The 21,857-nt window shown below is 40.4% G+C and overlaps 1 protein-coding gene across 1 annotated transcript in view; it reads left to right on the top strand.

Annotated features, from left to right (window-relative positions):
* LOC134569296 (zinc finger protein 850-like) overlaps positions 1-21,857 on the top strand; it is a 349,196-nt gene that overhangs the window by 22,100 nt on the left and 305,239 nt on the right. Inside the window, exon 2 of the mRNA XM_063428215.1 lies at positions 5-1,243. Coding sequence (XP_063284285.1) covers positions 55-1,243 — 1,189 coding nt within the window. The 5' untranslated portion in view covers positions 5-54. The remainder of the gene's footprint in view (positions 1-4; positions 1,244-21,857) is intronic.

Raw genomic sequence — 21,857 nt, 5'->3', positions numbered from 1 at the left:
TCAGGTGTATTTGTCAGGAGAGGTGACCAGAACAAAAGTACATGAAGCAAGGCTATGAAGAAATCTATTAATAACAGAACCAAGTCTAACTCTAAAAAATCAAGCATTTTGTCAGATTCCTGTATGTTCATAAAGGAGATGGTAAACATACACCCCAAACCTTTCTCGTGTTCTGATTGTGGAAAATGTTTTGTCAATAAAGCAAATCTTGTCATTCATCAGAGAACTCACACAGGAGAGAAACCCTTCTCCTGTTCTGAATGTGGAAAATGTTTTGGTTATCACTCAACTCTTCGTACACATCAGAGAACTCACACAGGAGAGAAACCCTTCTCCTGTTCTGAATGTGGAAAATGTTTTGGGCAGCTTACACATCTTCTTAGACATCAGAGAACTCACACAGGAGAGAAACCGTTCTCATGTTCTGAATGTGACAAATGTTTTGTCACAAAAGCAAAGCTTGTCCATCATCAGAGAACTCACACAGGAGAGAAACCGTTCACATGTTCTGAATGTGACAAATGTTTTGTCACAAAAGCAGAGCTCGTCAGTCATCAGAGAACACACACAGGAGAGAAACCGTTCTCATGTTCTGAATGTGGAAAATGTTTTGGTTATCACTCAACTCTTCGTACACATCAGAGAACTCACACAGGAGAGAAACCGTTCTCATGTTCTGAATGTGGAAAATGTTTTGGTTATCACTCAATTCTTCGTACACATCAGAGAACTCACACAGGAGAGAAACCGTTCTCATGTTCTGAATGTGGAAAATGTTTTGTCACAAAAGCAGAGCTTGTCCATCATCAGAGAGCTCACACAGGAGAGAAACCGTTCTCGTGTTCTGAATGTGGAAAATGTTTTGTCACAAAAGCAGAGCTTGTCTGTCATCAGAGAACTCACACAGGAGAGAAACCGTTCTCGTGTTCTGAATGTGACAAATGTTTTTTCACAAAAGCAGAGCTTGTCAATCATCAGAGAACACATACTGGAGAGAAACCCTTTTCCTGTTCTGAATGTGGAAAATGTTTTGGGCAGCTTTCAAATCTTGTCAGTCATCAGAGAATTCACACAGGAGAGAAACCGTTCTCATGTTCTGAATGTGGAAAATGTTTTGGCTGTCACTCAACTCTTAGTACACATCAGAGAACTCACACAGGAAAGAAACCGTTCTCGTGTTCTGAATGTGGAAAATGTTTTGACAAAAATTCAGATCTCGTCCGTCATCAGATAACTCACACAGGTGAGGTGATTTTAGAATATTATTTGGATTAATATAGAAATAAAATATATATTGAATTGTGATTTTTTTTTTTTTCCCCCCTCAGGTTCACACAACAAATAGTAACTTTGATAGTAGCAGTCAATGTACATATGATGCATTGGTATTGTGGCACCCCCATGCTATTGTTCGTAGATGCCTAACCTGCACCGCAAACTCTGCTCCACTTGGTTGCATGTTCTGGAAGTTACAGAGTATACTAGCTAGCCTGTTCCACTGGTAATACACTTCAATGAATATGGTTGTTTAGCATGACTTAAATTTGCATTGTTACAGAAGCCCCTCTCTCCTACAAAAGAACCATCCTGTCCCTGTTTTATACCCTCTTTTATTGCTACTATTGCTTTTTTGTATTGATGCCTGGATATGTTTCACATGAATAACAGATGAATGAACCTAGCCCCTCATTCGTGCTCACGAACCACCGACCACCCAGCCCTTGGCCGCCACTTAACCTTAGTCACCTTGCAAGGTACCGAATGGACTAATGAACACGCTACCACCCAGAGGCTGTGGTTTGTGGTTAACCGCAGCCTAATTGACTGGCCGCAGGGTGGCCCTCATATGGATACAATTAACTGAAAAAATCACGAAAGGACTACCGAACAACTACCACCCACACTCTGGTGTGTGGCCCCAATTAAAATGTGGTTCCTGTGGTTAACCGCAAGCTACTTATCTGTTCCCCGGTGGTCGCCGTTCGTATACTGAACACGAGGCCGGGGCCATCTTTTTATCATCGAGGGTTCAGCAGGTCTGAGGGGGAAAATCCCTGTAACCATAAGTGGCAGGGAAACTGCACGAGCCCCGCTACAGAAAGTCGATACCCCACTTCATTCGGATACAAATTCACCGAATGAACTATAATGTTATAACTCTCCTGAACCGTTCGTGAGATCGGAGCACAATCAGTATAGTGGATGCACTCAGATCAGAGCTATCCAGAGACTGGTGGAACGTACTATTTATGTATTAAAGTGTGAAAGTTGGAGATAATTGGATAAGTATAACCATTGGAACCCATTATCTCCAAGCTGGGAGGAGCAGTTTTAAAATGATGCTATGTGTTTCTATTGGTTGGGACATTGCAGTGTCCCGTGTCCCATCAGGTCCAGAGGGGGCTGTCCTCTGGCCTGAAAGATCATATAAATTGCCATGCATAAGTGCCATTAAATCAGTTTGTGTTACCCTCAAATTGCAGCCTTGACTCGTTTTGTAGGGAAGGGTGTTATCCTAGCTGTACCGTAGCTAGTGGGGTTATTCTACACTTTCAGGATTTATCACTGAATGCAGCTCGGAGCAGCGCTCTCACTCTCCAACATCGGGAACCAGGGTATCCAAGCGGTCCAACCTCCAGCTAGCCCGGAGGCAACCGCAACATGAATGATTCCAACCAAGACACATGCCTCTTGCTGGCAACTTGTAGGATCAATATTTCTGGGCCCCAGCTTTAAAAAAAAAAAAATGGGGGGCGTGGCTAACTTCCGGTGAGAGCGGTCGCATTGGCTTAGGAGCTCCGACAAAAAAAATCAACTTGATAAACTATTGAAAGCAAAATTGACTGCTTAATCTCAATCCCCACACTCTACAAGAAGTGGCTAAAGGCACCATGTCACCTTCTAAGCAACTGATACTCTCAGAAACAGCAAAATTAAAGAAAAAAGACTGATGCAAAGACTCGCAAGATGATGACGATACAGTGGCTATGTCGGACGGTCAATCCGACTACGAGTCAATCTCCTCCAAGTACTCCAACTCTCCAGTCACGGAGCGTAGCCTTCATAAAATGCTCTAAGAGCTACGATCCACGATCACAGCAGACTTCCACCGTATTGACGGAGACTTGAGAAGAGAATTCTCTAACCTGGGAGACAGAACCAGCCACTTGGAAAATAGAATGGAAGAATATGCACAGCCCATAATAAAGTGGTAGACAAGGTACAGAGGCCATCAGAGGAAAACGACACATTAAAACTAAAACTAGCAGTCAAGGAGACAAAATGTCCATTTCCAAGGCATACCTGATGATGTGTCCCACGATGCTCTTCCAGCGTACATCCTGGTTCCCGGCCTACCTGACTCCGTATGGGACTTCGACCATATGCACAGACTCCCGCATCCAAGGTGCTTGTCAAGCGAGGTCCCCAAAGATGTCATTGTCAAATTCCATTACTTTGGCCATAAAGACACACTCCTGGCAGCAGCTAGAAAATCTCCCATGCTTCCAGACCCCCATCAACACATCGCTTTGTTTGCGGACTTATCAGCAGCCACAATGGTGAGACGCAAAGAATTTATCACCATTACTAAAACACTACGGAACAATAATGTGTCCTACAGATGGGACTACCCCCACCAAACTGCTGATCTGGAGGCAGGGAAAAACCCAGGTGGTGAATGACCCAATCGAGGGTATGAAGTTACTCACAGAATGGGGCCTGTGGACCAATTCTAATGCCCCCCAACAAAGAGCGGTCGGGGCTTCCCCAAGAAGAGCCCAGGCGGAGTGGTGGATGGCAGGAGCCCCAGCCAAAAGATCATAAACTCTGGTGCGACAAATCTCGGTCTAACCAGGACGGTCACTTTGGGTATATTCTCCAAGTTAATGTAATGCCATGTCTTTATATGTAGTCTCTAGTCACCAACTTCACAATTAATATTTGCTTATATTCATTGTTATAATAATGGCCGACACATAGTAGAAATGTCATTCTATAACTGTATGTAATTGCAAAGAAGAATATTCATTAATGCATTGCCTTTGTTCGAATCACATCCCACTAACATAGTAGCAACTGTTTCAGCCATATATAGGCCTCAACACAATTTTACTGCTAATCTGGCTACTACTGGTGTACTCAGAAAATCATCTTGAATGACACGTAGTCTTTACCACTATGCTTATATTACGTGTTAATCAAACAGGTCAACTCCCAAATAAGGTTCCCCATAGACTTGCACGTACATGATATATCTAGTCATACGCACTACAGTGACCCACCCCTGTTAGGTGAATACGCCCAACATTAAGTACCGTTACCGTCTCCACGACACCTCAATCCGGTACAGTGTCCTAAGTTACCAAACCTGCTGAAAGCATTAGCTATAGCAATAGCTACACTGCTCCGCAGAAACAATCCCCACGGTGTCCATTTCATGCCACTTTGACGTAAGGTGCACCTGGTAAGCGGCGATGTCCAAGACAAGGCCACTAAAGATAACCAAATGCATTCAATACGGGTTTGATTTTTCAAGGGAGATTAATGTAAATACCTTTGTTCCTGTTATTCTCCCCTTTCTTTTTCTATGCCCACAGGTAAATGTGTAGATGGTTTGGAACCGCAATGGCTGACAATTGTCACGTATAGAGAGAAACTTTACGCTGAGCTAAACTCCCAATGGGATCGCATTCATGAGACTACAATACAGTTCTGTACAAATCATCTCCCCCGAGAAGATGAAAAACACCACCACTCAGATACACGAACTTTACACCGCAAGGCACTCACCATCCCCCATGATGTCTAATCTGATGAAAATACTATCTCTTAATGTTAAAGGCCTTAACAGTCCATACAAGAGGCGACAAGTGTTAAAGGATATGCATGCCGCAGATGCAGCAATAGTCTGCCTGCAAGAAACCCACTTTAACAATAAAAACCCACCCCAACTGTGGTTGATACCCCATAGCATACCATGCCTATGCTACTAATAAATCTAAAGGTGTAGCAATACTATTTCACTCAGACTGGGCATTTACACTTCATAAGCAATACACTGACCAAGCAGACTACTAATTTTAGTGGGCGAATTGAATGGAATCCTAGTAACCGTCGCATCCCTATACGCACCCAATGAAGCCCAATTTTCTTTCCTTAATAAAGCGATTGAAAAAAAATCTCATCCATGAAACAAGGTCATGTGATAATCTGCGGGGACTGCAACTGCACCCAAGACCCATTGCTCGATATACAACGCACACAGGGTAAACCAACCAGCAAATCCTTAGTCCATGCTAGCAAACTTTTCTCACACCTTCTTCACTCACATGATATTTACGATACATGGAGAAACCTATTCCCTACAGTGCAGGATTACACCTACTTCTCACAGGTACACATGAAATACACACGAATAGATCTCTGCATAGTGGACAAATCTACACTTCCACACCTCAAAAACCACCTAATAGAACATGCATCAATAGTGATCACAATAGCAGTACCATACCCAGCCAAGGGCCGAGGCAAATGGAGATTGAATGAAACCATTCTTGACTGCCCAAATCTACAAAAAGTAGCATCAGCTATATCTACCTACTTATCTTATAACTCAACAAAGGACACTACTATAGAAACCCAATGATTAGCCCACAAAGCAGTGATCAGAGGGGAACTCATTAAAATAGGTTCGACCATTAAAAATAAATTCCACTCCAAATCTACATCTAAACAAATAGCTAACACGCAGGCTGACCTCCAACAACTTTACACCCAAGAGTATACTATGAACTTGCAAAAACTTCAACAAACCTATTACAGCATGGGAAATTAAGCAGGGAAATTGTTAGCCAACAAATTAAAATCCGAATATTTCCAAACCAAAATTCCATGTATTATGTCTAAATCGAACGCAAAAATCTATAATCCCACTAAAATAGTAGATGAATTGTCCTTCTACTACGAAGACCTTTACAATCTAAATAAAAACAAGGACACGCATACCGCCAATAACGCAGAGGTGCTAACCTACTTGCAAAAGGTCACGCTTCCCAAGACCACAACAAAACAAACTTCTAGATGCCCCCTTTACTGAGGAGGAGGTCACAAAGGCCATCAGATCCCTTCCCAAACACAAGGCTCCAGGTCCCGATGGGCTCTCAAACTACTACTACAATAAATTGCTAACTCAACTGACTCCACACATAACGAAACTATTTAATGCTATACAGAAATCCGGCAAATTCCCACCTGAAATACTAGAAGCATACATTATTACACTGCCCAAACCGAACAAACCACCAACAATCTGCAGTAATTTAAGACCAATATCACTTCTAAACGCAGATGTGAAGCTATACGCAAAACTAATCGCCTCCAGAGTCAAACCCATCTTACCTAATTTAATATCGAGTGAACAGGCAGGATTTGTCCACGGTAGACAAGTAGGGGACAATACCAGAAATTATATGGATCTAATGGATTGATCAAACCGTCACAGGCAGAGCAGGGTTCTCATGGCGTTAGATGCGGAAAAGGCATTTGACCGCCTGAACTGGGCATACATGGAAGCCACCTTAGCAGCCTTTGGATTCCCTCAAACCTTAATTTCAGGCATAATGGCATTATACACATCCCCCTCAGCTAAGGTGTTCAACACAGGCTTTACATCAATAAGTTTTCATATAACTAATGGTACACGACATGGATGTCCACTTTCTCCCTTAATCTTCATCCTGTGCCTAGAACCATTAGTAAGAACAATAAAACATGACCCCCTACTCCCGGGACTACAATCCCCAGCAGGGGAAAATAAAATTGCCCTCTTTGCAGACGATATCATGCTCTTTTTGTCAAAACCAGAGACCTCCATTCCCCGTCTCCTTAAAACATTAACCTCGTATGGTAAAATATCATACTATAAGAATATTAGCAAAACCAAAATCCTTCCCATCAAACTAAGCCTACCTCTTAGAGACAACCTACAAGAAAAATACCCATTCGACTGTCGCAAGACATCTATTTCTATTTGGTTATCAAACTAACACACTCCAGAACATACACTATTAAAGAGAATCAGGAAGCAGTTCTTTCCACCATATCCAAACAAATGGACACTTAGGATAAGTTGGAGACATCGTGGTTGGGTAGGATTAACTCTATCCAAATGATGATCTTGCCTAATATACTGTACCTATTTTGAACACTACCCATAGCACTTTCTAACTCTCTCCTCAAACGATTCCAATCCACTATAAATGCCTATATCTGGAAGAAAAAGCCACCAAAAGTGTGAGAAAACCAGCCGGGACTTTGTGGTTTTCTCTGAGCATTCGTTTATTTGACTTCATTCATTTATTTTATGCAACCTTGGTTCGGTAGATTGAAACTACCGAACACCGACCACCCTCCTGGCTCATTGACTTCAAAGGAGCCCGTCAATAAAATCTTGTTCCCAATAAAATCCATTAAAAAAATTGACATTGAGTCCTTCAAGTAAGACTTCATAAGTTTTACTGTAGGTTGAAGTAGAGTGTCAATGTATTGGGATAAATTACATGAAGGGGAATTGATTCCGGACACTATAGGTCTACCAGGAGGGTGTTGGGCATCTTTATGTATTTTTGGCAAAAAATAAATTACCGGAATTCTGGGATTCTTAATAAATAAATAGTCAAATTATTTTTTATTTAAAATATTTTTTTCTAATCCCTTTTGTAAAAAGATATTAAAATTTTGTTGTATACAGGGCGTAGGGTCTTTGGATAATTTTTCATATACAGCAGTATCATCTAATTGTCTGTAAGCTTCTTTAACCCCTTAAGGACCAAACTTCTGGAATAAAAGGGAATCGTGACATGTCACACATGTCATGTGTCCTTAAGGGGTTAAAGGGACACTCCAGGCACCCAGACCACTTCCTCATTGGAGTGGTCTGGGTGCCAACTCCCACTACCCTTAACCCTGCAAGTGTAATTATTGCAGTTTTTCATAAACTGCAATAATTACATTGCAGGGTTAACTCCACCTCTAGTGGCTGTCTAGAAACAGGAACAACAAATAGTGCTCTCTGATAGTATGATGAAATATCATAAATAAAAAATGAGATATACTCACAAAAGGAGTGCAGGACTCACTGCACTTTGAATAAAGCGTGGGCAGTATAATCCCCACCTCAGGATATATAAAATGCCACGAAAGAATATATTTCATCATACTATCAGAGAGCACTATTTGTTGTTCCTATTTTTCCTTCCTCCTGAGAATTGTACACCATCTCCAGAGGACAAGCATTCGGAATATCCTACAAGCAGGGATCATTCTGCTGAATACCCGTTACCCCTGAGCTGGTCATAGCTCATGTAAATGTGAGTGTAATATATCTTATTATTCTACGATTACTTATTTTATACACTCTGCACTATTGGTCCTCTCTCTTGTGTTTTCCATATCACGAGATGATCTGAAGTATCACAGACAGAAAAAATACCCTACCAATGGAACCTGTGGAACAGACATTCTATCCTCTGATATATATTGGGACTAATTGTATTTATTTATTTTGTTTTAAATCTTGGCGCAGCCTTTCTTTCCTTTTTTTTGCACATTCTTATTTTAGAGGGTTAGAGGTTTACCCTCTGTGAGGCCGCTGCCTACCCATTGTATTATTAGCGCTAACCTATCTTCTATTTCTTCAATAGAATAGACCCAACATCACTTAGCAAACTGGGCCACAAATATTATACAGCCAATAAAACACCACCATCATTCAAATTCCTATCACTCTGCTACTCAGAACAAATAGTCAGCACAGACTCTAGCAAACTGCCATACATGCTCAAGTGGGAAGAGGACTTAGAAGTGATGTTCCCCACATCCGATTGGGAAATGGCCATTAACCATACTAAACGGTCCTCAAATTGTCACACACTGGGAAGCCTACTTCAAAATATTGATGAGATGGTATATGGTTCCGAGCAGACTCTGTAAAATATATCCCACAACAGACTCTACTTGCTGGAGATGCAAGAAAGAAAAAGGCACTATCAGACACATATTTTGGGATTGTATGAGCATACAGACTCTCTGGTTAAACGTGCAGTCGGTAATGCGCACAATGATAGGCCTAAAAATCCTGCTCACACCAGCTGGATTCCTCCTACACCTGATTTTAAACTTAGGTTTTATCCCGTCTGGGGAAGCTGTCATTAATACTCTTTTGGCAGCAAAAATAAGCATTGCTTTCCACTGGAAAAGCGACAAATGCACTTCCATTTCAGATGTACTCAGTAGAGTTAAAACCACATACCACCACAAAAAAGAATGGGCCAAGAGGGGTAACATGGCTAAGTTCCAAGACCAATGGGGTGCTTGGGAATCATTTTACGATCAATACTCTAAATAATTGTGACTATCAACTGGTTTAATTGCCGTACTCAGATTTGTAAAGTTAAGCTGATCTCTGTATTACTGTAGCAGTCCCTGACTCCAACCAATACCAACAGCCAGCATAACTCAACCTACCCTTCTACTTTATCTTGTTAATCTTTTGTTGACCCCCTTCATCACCATTCGCAACTTGCGCCTACGTTACAAGACGTTTCCCCCTTTCATTTTCCCATCCAGTGTTGGGTAAATGAACCCTGCATTTTCTTCAATGACTCCACCCATTCTCCATAACAGGTTACAGCATCACACGAGCACAGTTGAGTAACAAACCATAAATGGTACTCATCCCGACCTACATCACTACTAAGATTGTCTGATAAGCAGTGCAGTGACATTATCACACCACAATTGGGAATTACATAGGACTTGTCGATTAATGGAATGTAATGTGTGACAATTTAAATTATAAACCACACTATTGTACTGTACAGGCAACAGTGTCAGAAGATACACAAAGTCCACCAGTGAATTAAGCTTCCAGCATACACCCATGTAACCTGTATCACAGTCAGTATCGAACGTCATGTTATAATGTATACAACCAATTATGCCTTTGCTATTTGAGGTAGGGTACAATGTGGATGTCCTACTATGTCTTCATTTCATGTCCCTCACTGTGAATACCTTTTGATGTTATATCTTATTTTTATAAATGTAAACCGCACACACATACTTACTAATTATTCATACCAACAAGAATATGAATTGGAACTGGAATAGGAGACCAGAGCTCTGACTGAAGAATGTAAATTAGGTAATTTGAGACAGAAAGTGGCATTTGTATACATTTTTTGTATCACACAGCTCTGTTACAATGCAGCCGCCCATCCCTATTAAGGGTTAATAAAGATATAGGAGTGTAAATTAAAAATGCACCTTTCTGTCTCATTAGAGATATCTTTGCCAGAGGCTCAAGGAAGCAAGTTGGATGGTTAGTTAAGACCCACCTGGGGGGTCTGCCTTGAAGTTGGCAGGTGGGCTTATCCTCTCATGGCCATTGGAGGTAACTAAAAAAAACCTCCAATTGTTTGAAAATACATAGGGATTAAGGAGAGAGCACAGGTAACTTGTTATTATTTGTTTTTTACTATATATTGGGGCTGATTTGTACTGTAGTCTTTGCTGCCACCCAGGAGTGATGGGATTGAGCGCAGGACTTATCTTTCTGCATCTGTATCCATTTTTTGTATCACACAGCTCTGTTACAATGCAGCCGCCCATCCCATGTGTTCCCTATTAAGGGTTAATAAAGATATAGGTGTGTAAATAAAAAATGCCCCTTTCTGTCTCATTAGAGATATCTTTGCCAGAGGCTCAAGGAAGCAAGTTGGATGGTTAGTTAAGACCCACCTGGGGGGGAGGGGTCTGCCTTGACGTTGGCAGGTGGGCTTATCCTCTCATGGCCATTGGAGGTAACTAAAAATTCTCCATTTGTTTAAAAATACATAGGGATTAAGGAGAGAGCACAAATATTCAAATCAGTCACTCATAATTTGGAGTCAAATTTCAGCCTTCTGAAAAATATTTAATGAGCTTTAAAATATCTGATCTAATGCGATTATCATTCTTGAATTAGTTGCAAATACTATAATTTTTCATATACAGGAACTGAAAGTCCCTACCTAGTAATCTAGTATTAATTATAGGTCATTTGTCCATTGTATGTCAATGGTCAAAATATATGATTCTTGTTCAGATAGATTGATGGAGGCCCGCTGTTATAATAACCTTTAACCGGCCATGCAGGCCAGACTCCCATGTGTATTAAGAAGGGCCTCTTTCTGAAAGAATTAATTTAAACATATATATTAAATCCTTTGTGTAAATTATATTTTCCCTTCAAGTATAACCATTTTTATAAATACACAGAAACAAGTCCTGCGCTCAAACTCCCATTACTCTTCGGCGGCAGCAACGACCATGGTACACATCAGGCCCAATGCGTACAGTAAAAACCAAAACAAAAAGTTAACCATTTTTATAATGTATTGCTTTAATCATACATTGGATAGAATGGTTATTAAGCCACAGCCCTTTTTACACATATTTTAAAGAATCAAATAACCTTATCCTTATGTGTACGCCTCCTAATTAACTGAATTCTTAGACATATAAAAGCTTTTTGCAGATATATATTCACCACTAATATCCAAAGATCACCCAGATCAGAGCAGGGGTTCAGGAAATTCCTGGAAGTCATATTTGACTGACCGACCTCATGCACATTTTCATACCCAAAACAGTTCCAGAGAATTAGGCTGTGCGGCCGGTCTATTTCACATAGTTCCAATGCAGTTCAAATGCACGAACGGGAGCCGTTTGTGCAAATAGCCAATGTTAACCTGGCGCTGCAATTGTCGAATGCCGTTCAACTCCTGTTGAAGTTCCGGCGAAGGTTTAGTTCAGCGCTGTTCATACCGTCGCGTGTCTGATTTCAGTTCCATGAACACCGCTGACCTCTTTTGGCTAAACAAGGTGGTCTCCGCCATGTATACGACTATACGAACAGCGAACACCCAGGCGTTCATCAATTAGCTGGCGGTTCACCACCAGCCTGGGAGATAAATTGGCTCCAAACTCCACTTGCGTGTGGTCCGGCAGTTTGTTCGGTAAACGCCCTTTACCCAACCACATAGGGAAAAAGGACAAACAAGCCTTTTCACAGTAAAAACAAAGTTTTAGCGCATGGGCCATATTCTTGGGGCAAAAGGCTGGCAACCAGGCCCCTCCAAAACCCAGTGGTGAGCTTACTTTTGCCACACTGCATTAACTCCATTATCCTCAGGCAGAAAAAACATTTTTATAGAACCCCAAAAGTACCCCAAAACACAAAACACATCCAAAGATCTCCACAAATGTTACATCCCTGATAGACTTGATCTGGGTGACCAACTGTAGCGGAGAGCTGATTTCTCGCAGCTATTCTCCACTTTAGATCCAAGGAAGGCTCAGGAACAAGTCATTAGTAAATCCACAGCAGAGTTTCCAGCAGGTAAAAAGGTACAGCGAAATCCCCACAGCACTCCCAATAACTGGACGACACACAGTTTCAGGAGTAGAACTGACAATCGTTTATTCCAAGGTTTCTTATAAAGCCTGCTCCCATGCAAGGGAGGGAACCACAGTAATTAGGACAGTAACCAATGTAGTACTTGTTACCTCCCACACATCTCCTCCCCTCAGAGGGAGTCATAATCCCCTTAACTTGTCCAGTACTTTACCCCAAACTTGGATGTACCCCTAAACCATCACATATCCTTAATATTAGGGTACCGCTAGGTAGCCCTGATCTGGGTGAATATAATATCCAAAATTCACCCAGATCGGACCAGTGGTTCAGCAGTTACAGGAAGGTGAAGTTTGACCGACCGCACACGAGTTGGTATCCGAAAAGGGTTCCATGAGAATGGGCCCTGCGGTCGGTCTCCGTTCGGCAGTTAAAACAGACATTTATAACTGCCATCCATACTTTAATTCACCTAGATAGTGATTCGCTCATTCGGTACTTTGTAACTACCGAATGGGGATTCGTTAAGTCTCTCCGTTCGGCAGTTACGGAGCTCTGGAGGTCTCAGCGGTGTTTGGTTGTTTGAGTGTCCGATTTGAGTTCCAGACACTCGACGACAAAACACCGCTGAGATTTTCATGCGTAAGATGGCCGCCGCCACGTGTACGCATGCCGAATGGCGGCCACCCAGACACACTGTTAATGAGCCGGTTAACTTGCGGTTTGGAGAGAATGTGAACCTTAATTGCTGGCACACTTCTCTCCGGGGTGGTCTCTCCGTTCGGTAGTTTCCATAAGTATATAATACGGATGGAAACTACCGAATAACATATAATTCACATATTAAATAGGCGAATAGCAATTTCAACATAGGAAAAAATATAACAATTACAGTCACACAGGCATTTTGCAGGACAGGCTTACTGCGTTCCGCTACACCAACATATCCAAAAAATCACCCAGATCAGTTCAGAGGTTCAGGAATTTTATTGAAGTCACATTTTTACAGACCGCACGCATGGTCCCATGCCCAAAACAGTTCCATAGAATCACGGTTAAGTGCCGCTGGGGGACCGACTGGGAACCACAAGGTTTTCATACCAAAAATAGTTACAGGGCATTCGCGGTTATGTCCCCCTGAAGTCTATTTGCGGTTTTGGTCCATGCGAATGGCCGCCAGTGTGCTAGCCTTCGGTTCTATGTAAAGTGCCGAACCAGGGGGGATAAAATATGGGTCTTTACAGGCGCTGACCTGGCCCATAGTCTATTGGCGGGAGGCTTGGCAAGCAGGCCAACCAAAAGCATGTGGTGAGCTTCTGTTCACCACAGAGATTGTCTGTGTCTTCATGTGAGTATGCTTATTGTCATTACAATTATACCCCCCCTCCCCCTTCCTGGAAAAATCCCTGCGGACGCCCATGACTGAAGCTGCATGGCACTAACATCCCAGAGTTACTATGTGAAGTCAGAGGTGAGCAGGATGAAAAAAACACATCTGTAGAAAGTTGCTCTTATACATATATTGCTTTTGTTAAACAAATCTTTTCAACTGCTTATTAAATTAATTATGAAGTGGCTGCAAAAGACTGCTGCCAAATGTAACAGCGATCGGTCTGTAAAAGGGGTTAATACTGAAAATGTTTGTGATGATTGGTTATTGAAATTGTTAGACAGATTAAGGGATATTGAGTAAAGCAATTGTTTTAAAAAGGAAAGTCGAAAATGTGCATTATTGGCAAAGTGCTTTCTTGAAACTAATGATTCTATGCAAGAATGGTGTCAACTTAAAAAGGCAATTAATTGTTATGTTTGTAGTACATTGAAAAATAACAACTCAAAAAACACGGTGTAATAAATATCAAAGAAATAAATGAAACGGGCAGCAACACACATATACAAGCGACTAGATCTGAGTGTAGGCTCACGAAATAAAATGCTTGTGCGCACCTAAATAAACAGAAAAAATAAAATAAACAAAAATGTTTATACCAATATAAATGTATTTATTATTAGATGATTAATAAAAAAGATAGCCAGATAACTCTACAATTAGTAAAATCGATATAATATGTGGTATATAGTAGAATATAGCTATCTAGAAGTATAAAAAATCATACAGTAATATAGACATGAAAAAAATTAATAGCATAAAAATGAAACAGCTCAATAGAAGTACCTAGCCTCGGTGGGGGCCCCCACCGAGGTGTAAACCGGAGGAATATGCGGGAGCAGGACGAAATCCGACGTGTAGGGAGAATAATGCTGAACCGCGGTCGGAATCTTCTAAAAAGACCGCGGTAAGTAAAGAAGGCACTCCAGCAGGGAACGTGTTGCACCACGGTCGGTGCCTTCAAAAAAGACCGCGGTGTACGAAAACCGGCCGGCAGCAGAACACGCTTCAAGTGAATACTCACGGAGATTCCTGCACCCGACCTCTTCCTGCAACGGCTGATCAGGGTGTCGAGTTTAACAGCTGTGGCTCATCGACGCGTTTCGTCCCGCCCACGGGACTTTCTCAAGATGCAGGAACAGCCACAGTTCAAACTTTATATACACCCACCAATTAACCATTAAATGCAAAGTTAATGAAAAAAAAAAAAAAAAAAAAATGAATAAAGATGAATAAAAATAGCAACTAAAATAATAAACAAAGCTACCCATAGAGCACACAGAAAAAAAGGGTAAATCCCTGAGACATCCATGTATATACATGAATTTTTAAAAAACATATATAAGACCAAAATGTACCAATAAACATCTATAGTAAAGAACCCCTGTAACTTAAGGGGACAGATGCTGATCGTGTACATAAATGACAGTCAGCTTCAAGAGTGGTCTAGAATCATCAATATTAATAATATGTAATATATCTCATGATATTTATACAGAAAGATATCTGTACCAAACCAAAAATCAGCATAGAAAAAATGCAAATATAAGCAAACAAAACGAACCAGATGGGTTTGGAGCGCGATCTATAATCGTAGGTGCTTATAGTAAGTACCCCCTAATATTTGCACAAAACCATCTGATCAGGACCCACAAAAGAAAACCACAGAACCAGCATAAAGGTATATGGATATGAATAAATGTGAAATACAAAAAGAAAAACCAATAATAGTAAAGCCCTTAGAATAGATCTAGCTCCTCATTCAGGCCGTTGGGTGTCATGGTATTCAACCTAAAGATCCACATGGATTCGCATTTGATAAGTTCCCTCTTCCTCTTGGCCAAATCTTGGAATGGGGGAATGTGCGTTAGGCCCAATAACCTGATGCCAGAAGGGTTATTGTCGTGAAAAGTAGAAAAGTGTCGAGCTACTGAGGATTTGCAGTTGTTACGAATTATAGCTGTTCTGTGCTCGCGGAACCTACATTTCAAGGGTCTTATTGTTTGGCCCACATACTGCCGATCACAGGGACAGATTAACAAGTATACAACAAAGGAGGTGTTACAATTGATATCTGATTGAACGAAAAAATATTCAGAGCTATTAAACGGGCTAAAACTTGAGATAGAATGCCAAATATAGCCACATGTCAAACATTTGGTGTGACCACAACGTTTACTTGTGAGGCCCTTATTTGTCAGTGTCGTTTTCCTCTCTTTGTGACACGGCAATTTGGAGGGTGCTAGAATGTTCTTCAAGCTAGGTGCTTTCCTGAATGTAACTCTTGGTGAATCCGAGATGCAAAAGGATAGCCAAGGATCTTTCCTCAAAATGGGCCAGTACTTATGAAGGATCTCAATGATGTCATCATACGCTTTACTAAATGAAGTTGTAAAGATAGGTGTAGTACCCTTACCAACTTCCTTAGTGCTGATGTTAAACTTAGCTGTCTTGTATTTCGGGACTTGAACATTGTCCAAAAGTTGGAGAATCATATAGTGCTCCTCTGTGTGTAGTTTCTGCTCGTGATATGTATTTGCGGGGGATTGCCTTGAGCTGGGAAGATCCAAAACTTGATTCCCAAGGATGGGGGTATCACCATAGTTAAGCCCCTTCAGATAAGCATTCAAAATCTTATACGGTGGATAGGACTTTTCAACGAAGCGTTGACATAGAACAAAGGATTCTCTTTCATAATCAGACAGAAACGAACAGTTCCGTTTGATTCTAATGAATTGTCCCAGAGGGATGTTATGGATCCATGTGGGATGATGACAGCTGTTAGCGTGTAAGTAACCGTTTACATCCACACTCTTTTGGAAAGTTTTGGTGATGATTCTACTCCCAAGCCCTGTAAGAGTTAGGTCTAAAAAATCAATTGTGGACCTGTGTTTCTTGTGCGTGAAGGAAAGACCCCATCTGTTGTTGTTAATGTAGGTCATGAAGTTGTCTATATCTTTCCAATCACCCCTCCAAACAATTAAAATATCATCGATAAATCTTCGATATAGGGCGAGCCGCTCCATCCAGTATGGTTCCGCAAAGATCATTTCTTGTTCCCAATGGCCCATAAACAAGTTCGCGTAGGAGGGAGCGAAACTCGCCCCCATCGCAGTTCCCTTCTTTTGTATAAAGAACTTTCCATTAAATTCAAAATAATTGTGTTTCAACATAAATTCCGTAAAACTGATAATGAATTGTGAATTTGTGAAAATGGAATTTGATGACTGATACAGAACCATCTGCTATCTCTTAAGAAAAGCATCAGCACAAGCAGTACAGACAATATATACAACTGAAAGAAATTCTCACATTCAAAAGAGTGCCACCCTCCGCAATAATGCAAATTAACAGCATCTGAAACTGACAATCTCCATGTTTCCAGCATGTTCATAGTCTCTCGTCACTTCCTGGTTCAGTTGGTCTGTGTGTGATGATGTCAGCAGACACGCCCATTGTGTGTGACATCATTACATTCCGTTGCTAGGAAACGGAGCAGTAAACAGGAAACTGTCTGTATAGTACTGCAAATAGAGCACAAGCTTATAATACTAGCAGGAAAAAAACGAAACACTCAGCAAAATGAACAAGAGCAAGCAGTAAATTGTAAATAAGGAGCATAAAGCTCCAGAAAAGCTTATGGGGACTTGGAGAATTGCCAGACAGCCACACATTAAAGAAGACTACAAGTCAAAGTACAGACAAAATGTGAAACTGTCAGAATGACAGGTGAAACCAAATAGAAAAAAAAGACAGGTAAAACCTCTAACTATAAATCTAGCACCCCCCAAAAAGGGGAGGAGAGTGTACAGTGTGCCAGGGGAAGATGGAACTATCTACAGAGAGAGACTAGGGACATAATAAAAAAGGATCATGCAAATACAAGGTAATATAAGAAAATATATGTATACATACCCAGATCCAGGAGACCTCCCGAAGCGGGCACAAGCTGGATGCATCTACAGGAACCAGTGCCACTCAAGCTTCTCATTGAGACCATGAGGGGACACTGTGTCCAGGAGGTGCAGCCAGCGCACCTCTTTTTGGAGGAGCATCTTTTCCCTATTACCTCCTCTCGTAAGTGGAGGGACCCTATCAAGTACTTGCGTCACATTATGTCTCTTTTCCCCAAAATGTCTTGCAACTGGTGCATCAGAGGTCATGTTATGGATAGTTGTTTTGTGTTGGGATACCCGATCTTTGAGGGCACGTATGGTCTTACCTACATAACCAAGACCACAGGGACATTTAAGTAAATAGACTACAAAGTCTGAAATGCACCCTAAGTGCAGTGTACGTGATCCAGGAGCTGACTTGCAAAAATTGGTAATGTGGAAATATAAGTAATAAATATGAAAAAAAAGTGATAAAAATTCTTTAACCCCTTAAGGACACATGACGTGTGTGACACGTCATGATTCCCTTTTATTCCAGAAGTTTGGTCCTTAAGGGGTTAAAGAGAACGCTATCTCTATAAAGAGACAGTGAGAAACCAATGCGTATGGTGTATATACCTTTAAAAACTGCTATAGGCAGAATATATGGAATAAACAAGTTATATACTTTTAGTGAAAAGATATAAACCTTGTAAGGCAAAAGAAACAGTATGTGCAAAAACTGATTCATGCAATGCAATATAATTGTTATATCGCTGTAAAAAGCCACTAGAACAATAATTGGAATAATATTGACCAAGGGAAAGATAGAGGCATCATCAACGAACGGGAATACAAATATTTATATATTCAGTTTCGAAGGTTACCGGTGTTTTATCACCTACCTAAGATTCACAAGAAACTTACCAAACCTCCAGGCAGACGATCATTTCTGGAATCGGATCCCTCACCGCCAACCTCTCCGAATATGTTGACCAATATCTACAGAAGATGGTCTCCTGTCTTAAGTCCTATCTGAGAGATTCTACCCAGATTTTAAATCTTTTATCTAATTTTAATTGGACAGAGGATATGATTTTAGTGACAGCAGATGTCACCTTACTCTATACTGTGATAGAACATTTACAGGGATGCGAGGCCATACAATACTCCTTAGCGGTATATTCAGAACTGAAGAAAGAACAAATTGATTTTTGAATACAGTGTGTCGCTTTTATTCTTACCCATAATTATTTTTGGTGTCATGATCAGTTTTATCTTCAGATTGAAGGTATCGCCATGAGGACGAGATTCGCGCCAAGTTATGCCAACTTATTTATGGGCAAGTGGGAAGAAGAGTATACAAAAAAACTTCAATGTGTGTTGGCACTCTGCTACTAGATGGTGCTGGTATTGGAGGTGTTCCCCATAACAACCTCAAAAAATACAAAAATTATATCAATAAATTCAATACCGCTCTCAATATCTACATTTTATAAAAAAGAGTTAGGAGTCAATTAATGTGTATGCAAAAAAAGTTAATTTATTATACAAATACTATATGTAAATTCATGAGGAAGTAATCTGATGATCTCCTTATAAATTCATAATTTTTGCCAACTTCATCGTATATACATCCCAGAATATGTACAATTATTTACAATCTGTGTACATAATATGAATGGAGTTCAACAGTTCATAGGTATTTTCAGGTGGATCCACCACTGAATAGTTCTATATATTAGGAATGATCCATAAGCTTCTAAGGATTGCAAAAAAGTAAAAAAACTATGGAAAAACGAAAAAAATTATTGAAAAATATATAAAAAGAAACGACACCAAAGAAAAAGAAAAAGAAGAAAAAATCTAAATAGCAAAAAAATTGCAAAAAAATACATATGCAAAATACATATGCCAAAATTTGAAAAATAAACAGTTCAATGTATATATAATGGAAAAAAGAAAAAAGAGAATAAAAAACGCAAAAAAAGAGAGTTGGTTTGATCTCACCAATTGAAGATTGCAATGCCAGGCTTCCAAATAATAGCAATAGTAGTAGGATGTCCAATAGTTATGACAAAGTCCCTTGATCTGTCAACAGAGGAACCAGCACTGAGTGTATCTGATATCAGAACCCCTTCATGTCGTACAGCTATGCTGGGTATGTATCCATGCTGAGTTGCTCCTACACACGTCCTGCTTAATCTCGGTCAATCCAAGACTGCTGGGCTGCGCGCTCGGGATGAACCAGTCCCTTCAATGGCCCCTGTACATAAAACTGTAAAAGCCACGCTTATATTGCTAGGAAGTGCGGCAAAACCGTCCACTTCTGTATGACGTGATGGCGTGATGACGTCATCACGTGTCCTCGCATCATATTACACCACAAAAAACGTTATTGTTACTACCATAAACAAAACACAACAGTAAAAACCACATCAAGCAAATAACCTAACCCAAGTGATCATAGAGAGGATAGCATAAGTGGGGATGTCAAAGGAAAATTATTCTCAATTAATGAGAAAGTTAAAGACCTAAAGCAAACATGAAAGTCTAAGGGGAAAGAAACAAAGAATTCAATAAAAGGTGGTCAAATTGCACATATAAAGTCCCTTAGTGAAAACAAAGAATAAATATAAAGGTATAAATAATATTCTTGTCTCTATCACCAAATTCAAGAATATACTGGATAAGAAATTATATTCACAGATCAGTCACTCAAACTGATCCCTAAGCCTAAACTGGATGGAAAGTAATCCATAAAGCATTCACCCGTCCTATATTGTAATGACCGACTGTTAATAATATTGAAATAAAACCAAAAGGTTGTTATTTTACAGTATACCTACTCTGTACTGTTAACTGGTGTCAGAGGTGAAAGTATGCCCCAAATTGTCCCCAATATTGTCCACATACAAGATGTCCGGTTACTCACCTGTAGAAGGAGTAGAGGAAATCAATAAAAAAGGAAAAATTAAAAAGAAAAAGAAAAAAATGAAAAAAAAAATTCTCTACACCATGAAACAAATACCAAGACTATAATTTGAATAAATTGTTTACCAACATTAATGTAGAAATATAGCTCACCAATAATGTAATGTCCCCTAATGTCCCTGGATATTCCATGTGAGGGACCCTGCGTCGAAACTGCCAGGTAGCGGACCTATAAAGGTCGAATTTTTGCCGCAAGAGAGAACCGGACCAATGATGGTCTACTGGAAGCACTGTAGGGAGCACAAGATACAAATCAGCTTAACTTACACAGGAGTATAACCTAATGTTGAGACCAACAAGTATAGAACCTAACATCATAAAAAGTATTTCAAATCGAAATCCTCATTGAGTCCTGAGGGTGACAGTGTTTCTAGGACACTGATCCACTTGGTTTCCCTCTGAAGGAAGAGTCTCTGTCTATCACCCCCTCTCCTCAAAGGGGGTACTCTATCAATAACTTGAAATCTCAGTTGGTTAACTCCATGTCCGTAAGTCTTAAAGTGTCTGGCCACCGGCGCTTCACTAGTTCCTCGCTGTAAAGCTGTCCTGATACTCCTCTTGTGCTCCCCTATTCGCTCTTTAATGGGACGGATGGTCTCCCCCACATAAACATACCCACACGGACATTTTAGGATATACACCACAAAATCAGTATTGCAGGTATAAAACCCATTCACATGGAATTTATTGCCGGATCGAGGATGGACAAAATATTCCCCCTTTATCACAATACTACAGTATGAGCAACCTAGACAAGGAAAAGTGCCCTTCTTAGGTTCTGAAAAAAATGAAATCTGCCTCTTAGAACTGCCAATATCCGATTTAACTAATACATCTTTCAAGTTGGATGCCCTTTGATATGAAAAAAGCGGCGGGTTCTGAAACTCCAAAGGCAATTGAGTATCTCCTGCAAAGAGTTGCCAATGTTTCATTATAATTCTATGTATCTGTTTGTTAAGTGGAGTGTAAGGGGATATAAATGCTATTCTATCCATTTTTTTATCTCTTGGGGAGCCATACAGGGCTTCCTGACGAGTTAAGCCTTGAACCTTATCCCTTTGGGTCTGAATAATTTGTGTGGGATAACCCCTCTCCATAAATTTCTGAGACATAAAATCTATCCCTGACACAACTTTTTCTT

This window comes from Pelobates fuscus, chromosome 7, assembly GCF_036172605.1.
Source record: "Pelobates fuscus isolate aPelFus1 chromosome 7, aPelFus1.pri, whole genome shotgun sequence".
NCBI lineage: Eukaryota > Metazoa > Chordata > Amphibia > Anura > Pelobatidae > Pelobates > Pelobates fuscus.
The sequence above is the reverse complement of the archived record's forward strand: the minus strand, read 5'-3'. Positions and strand labels throughout refer to the sequence as shown.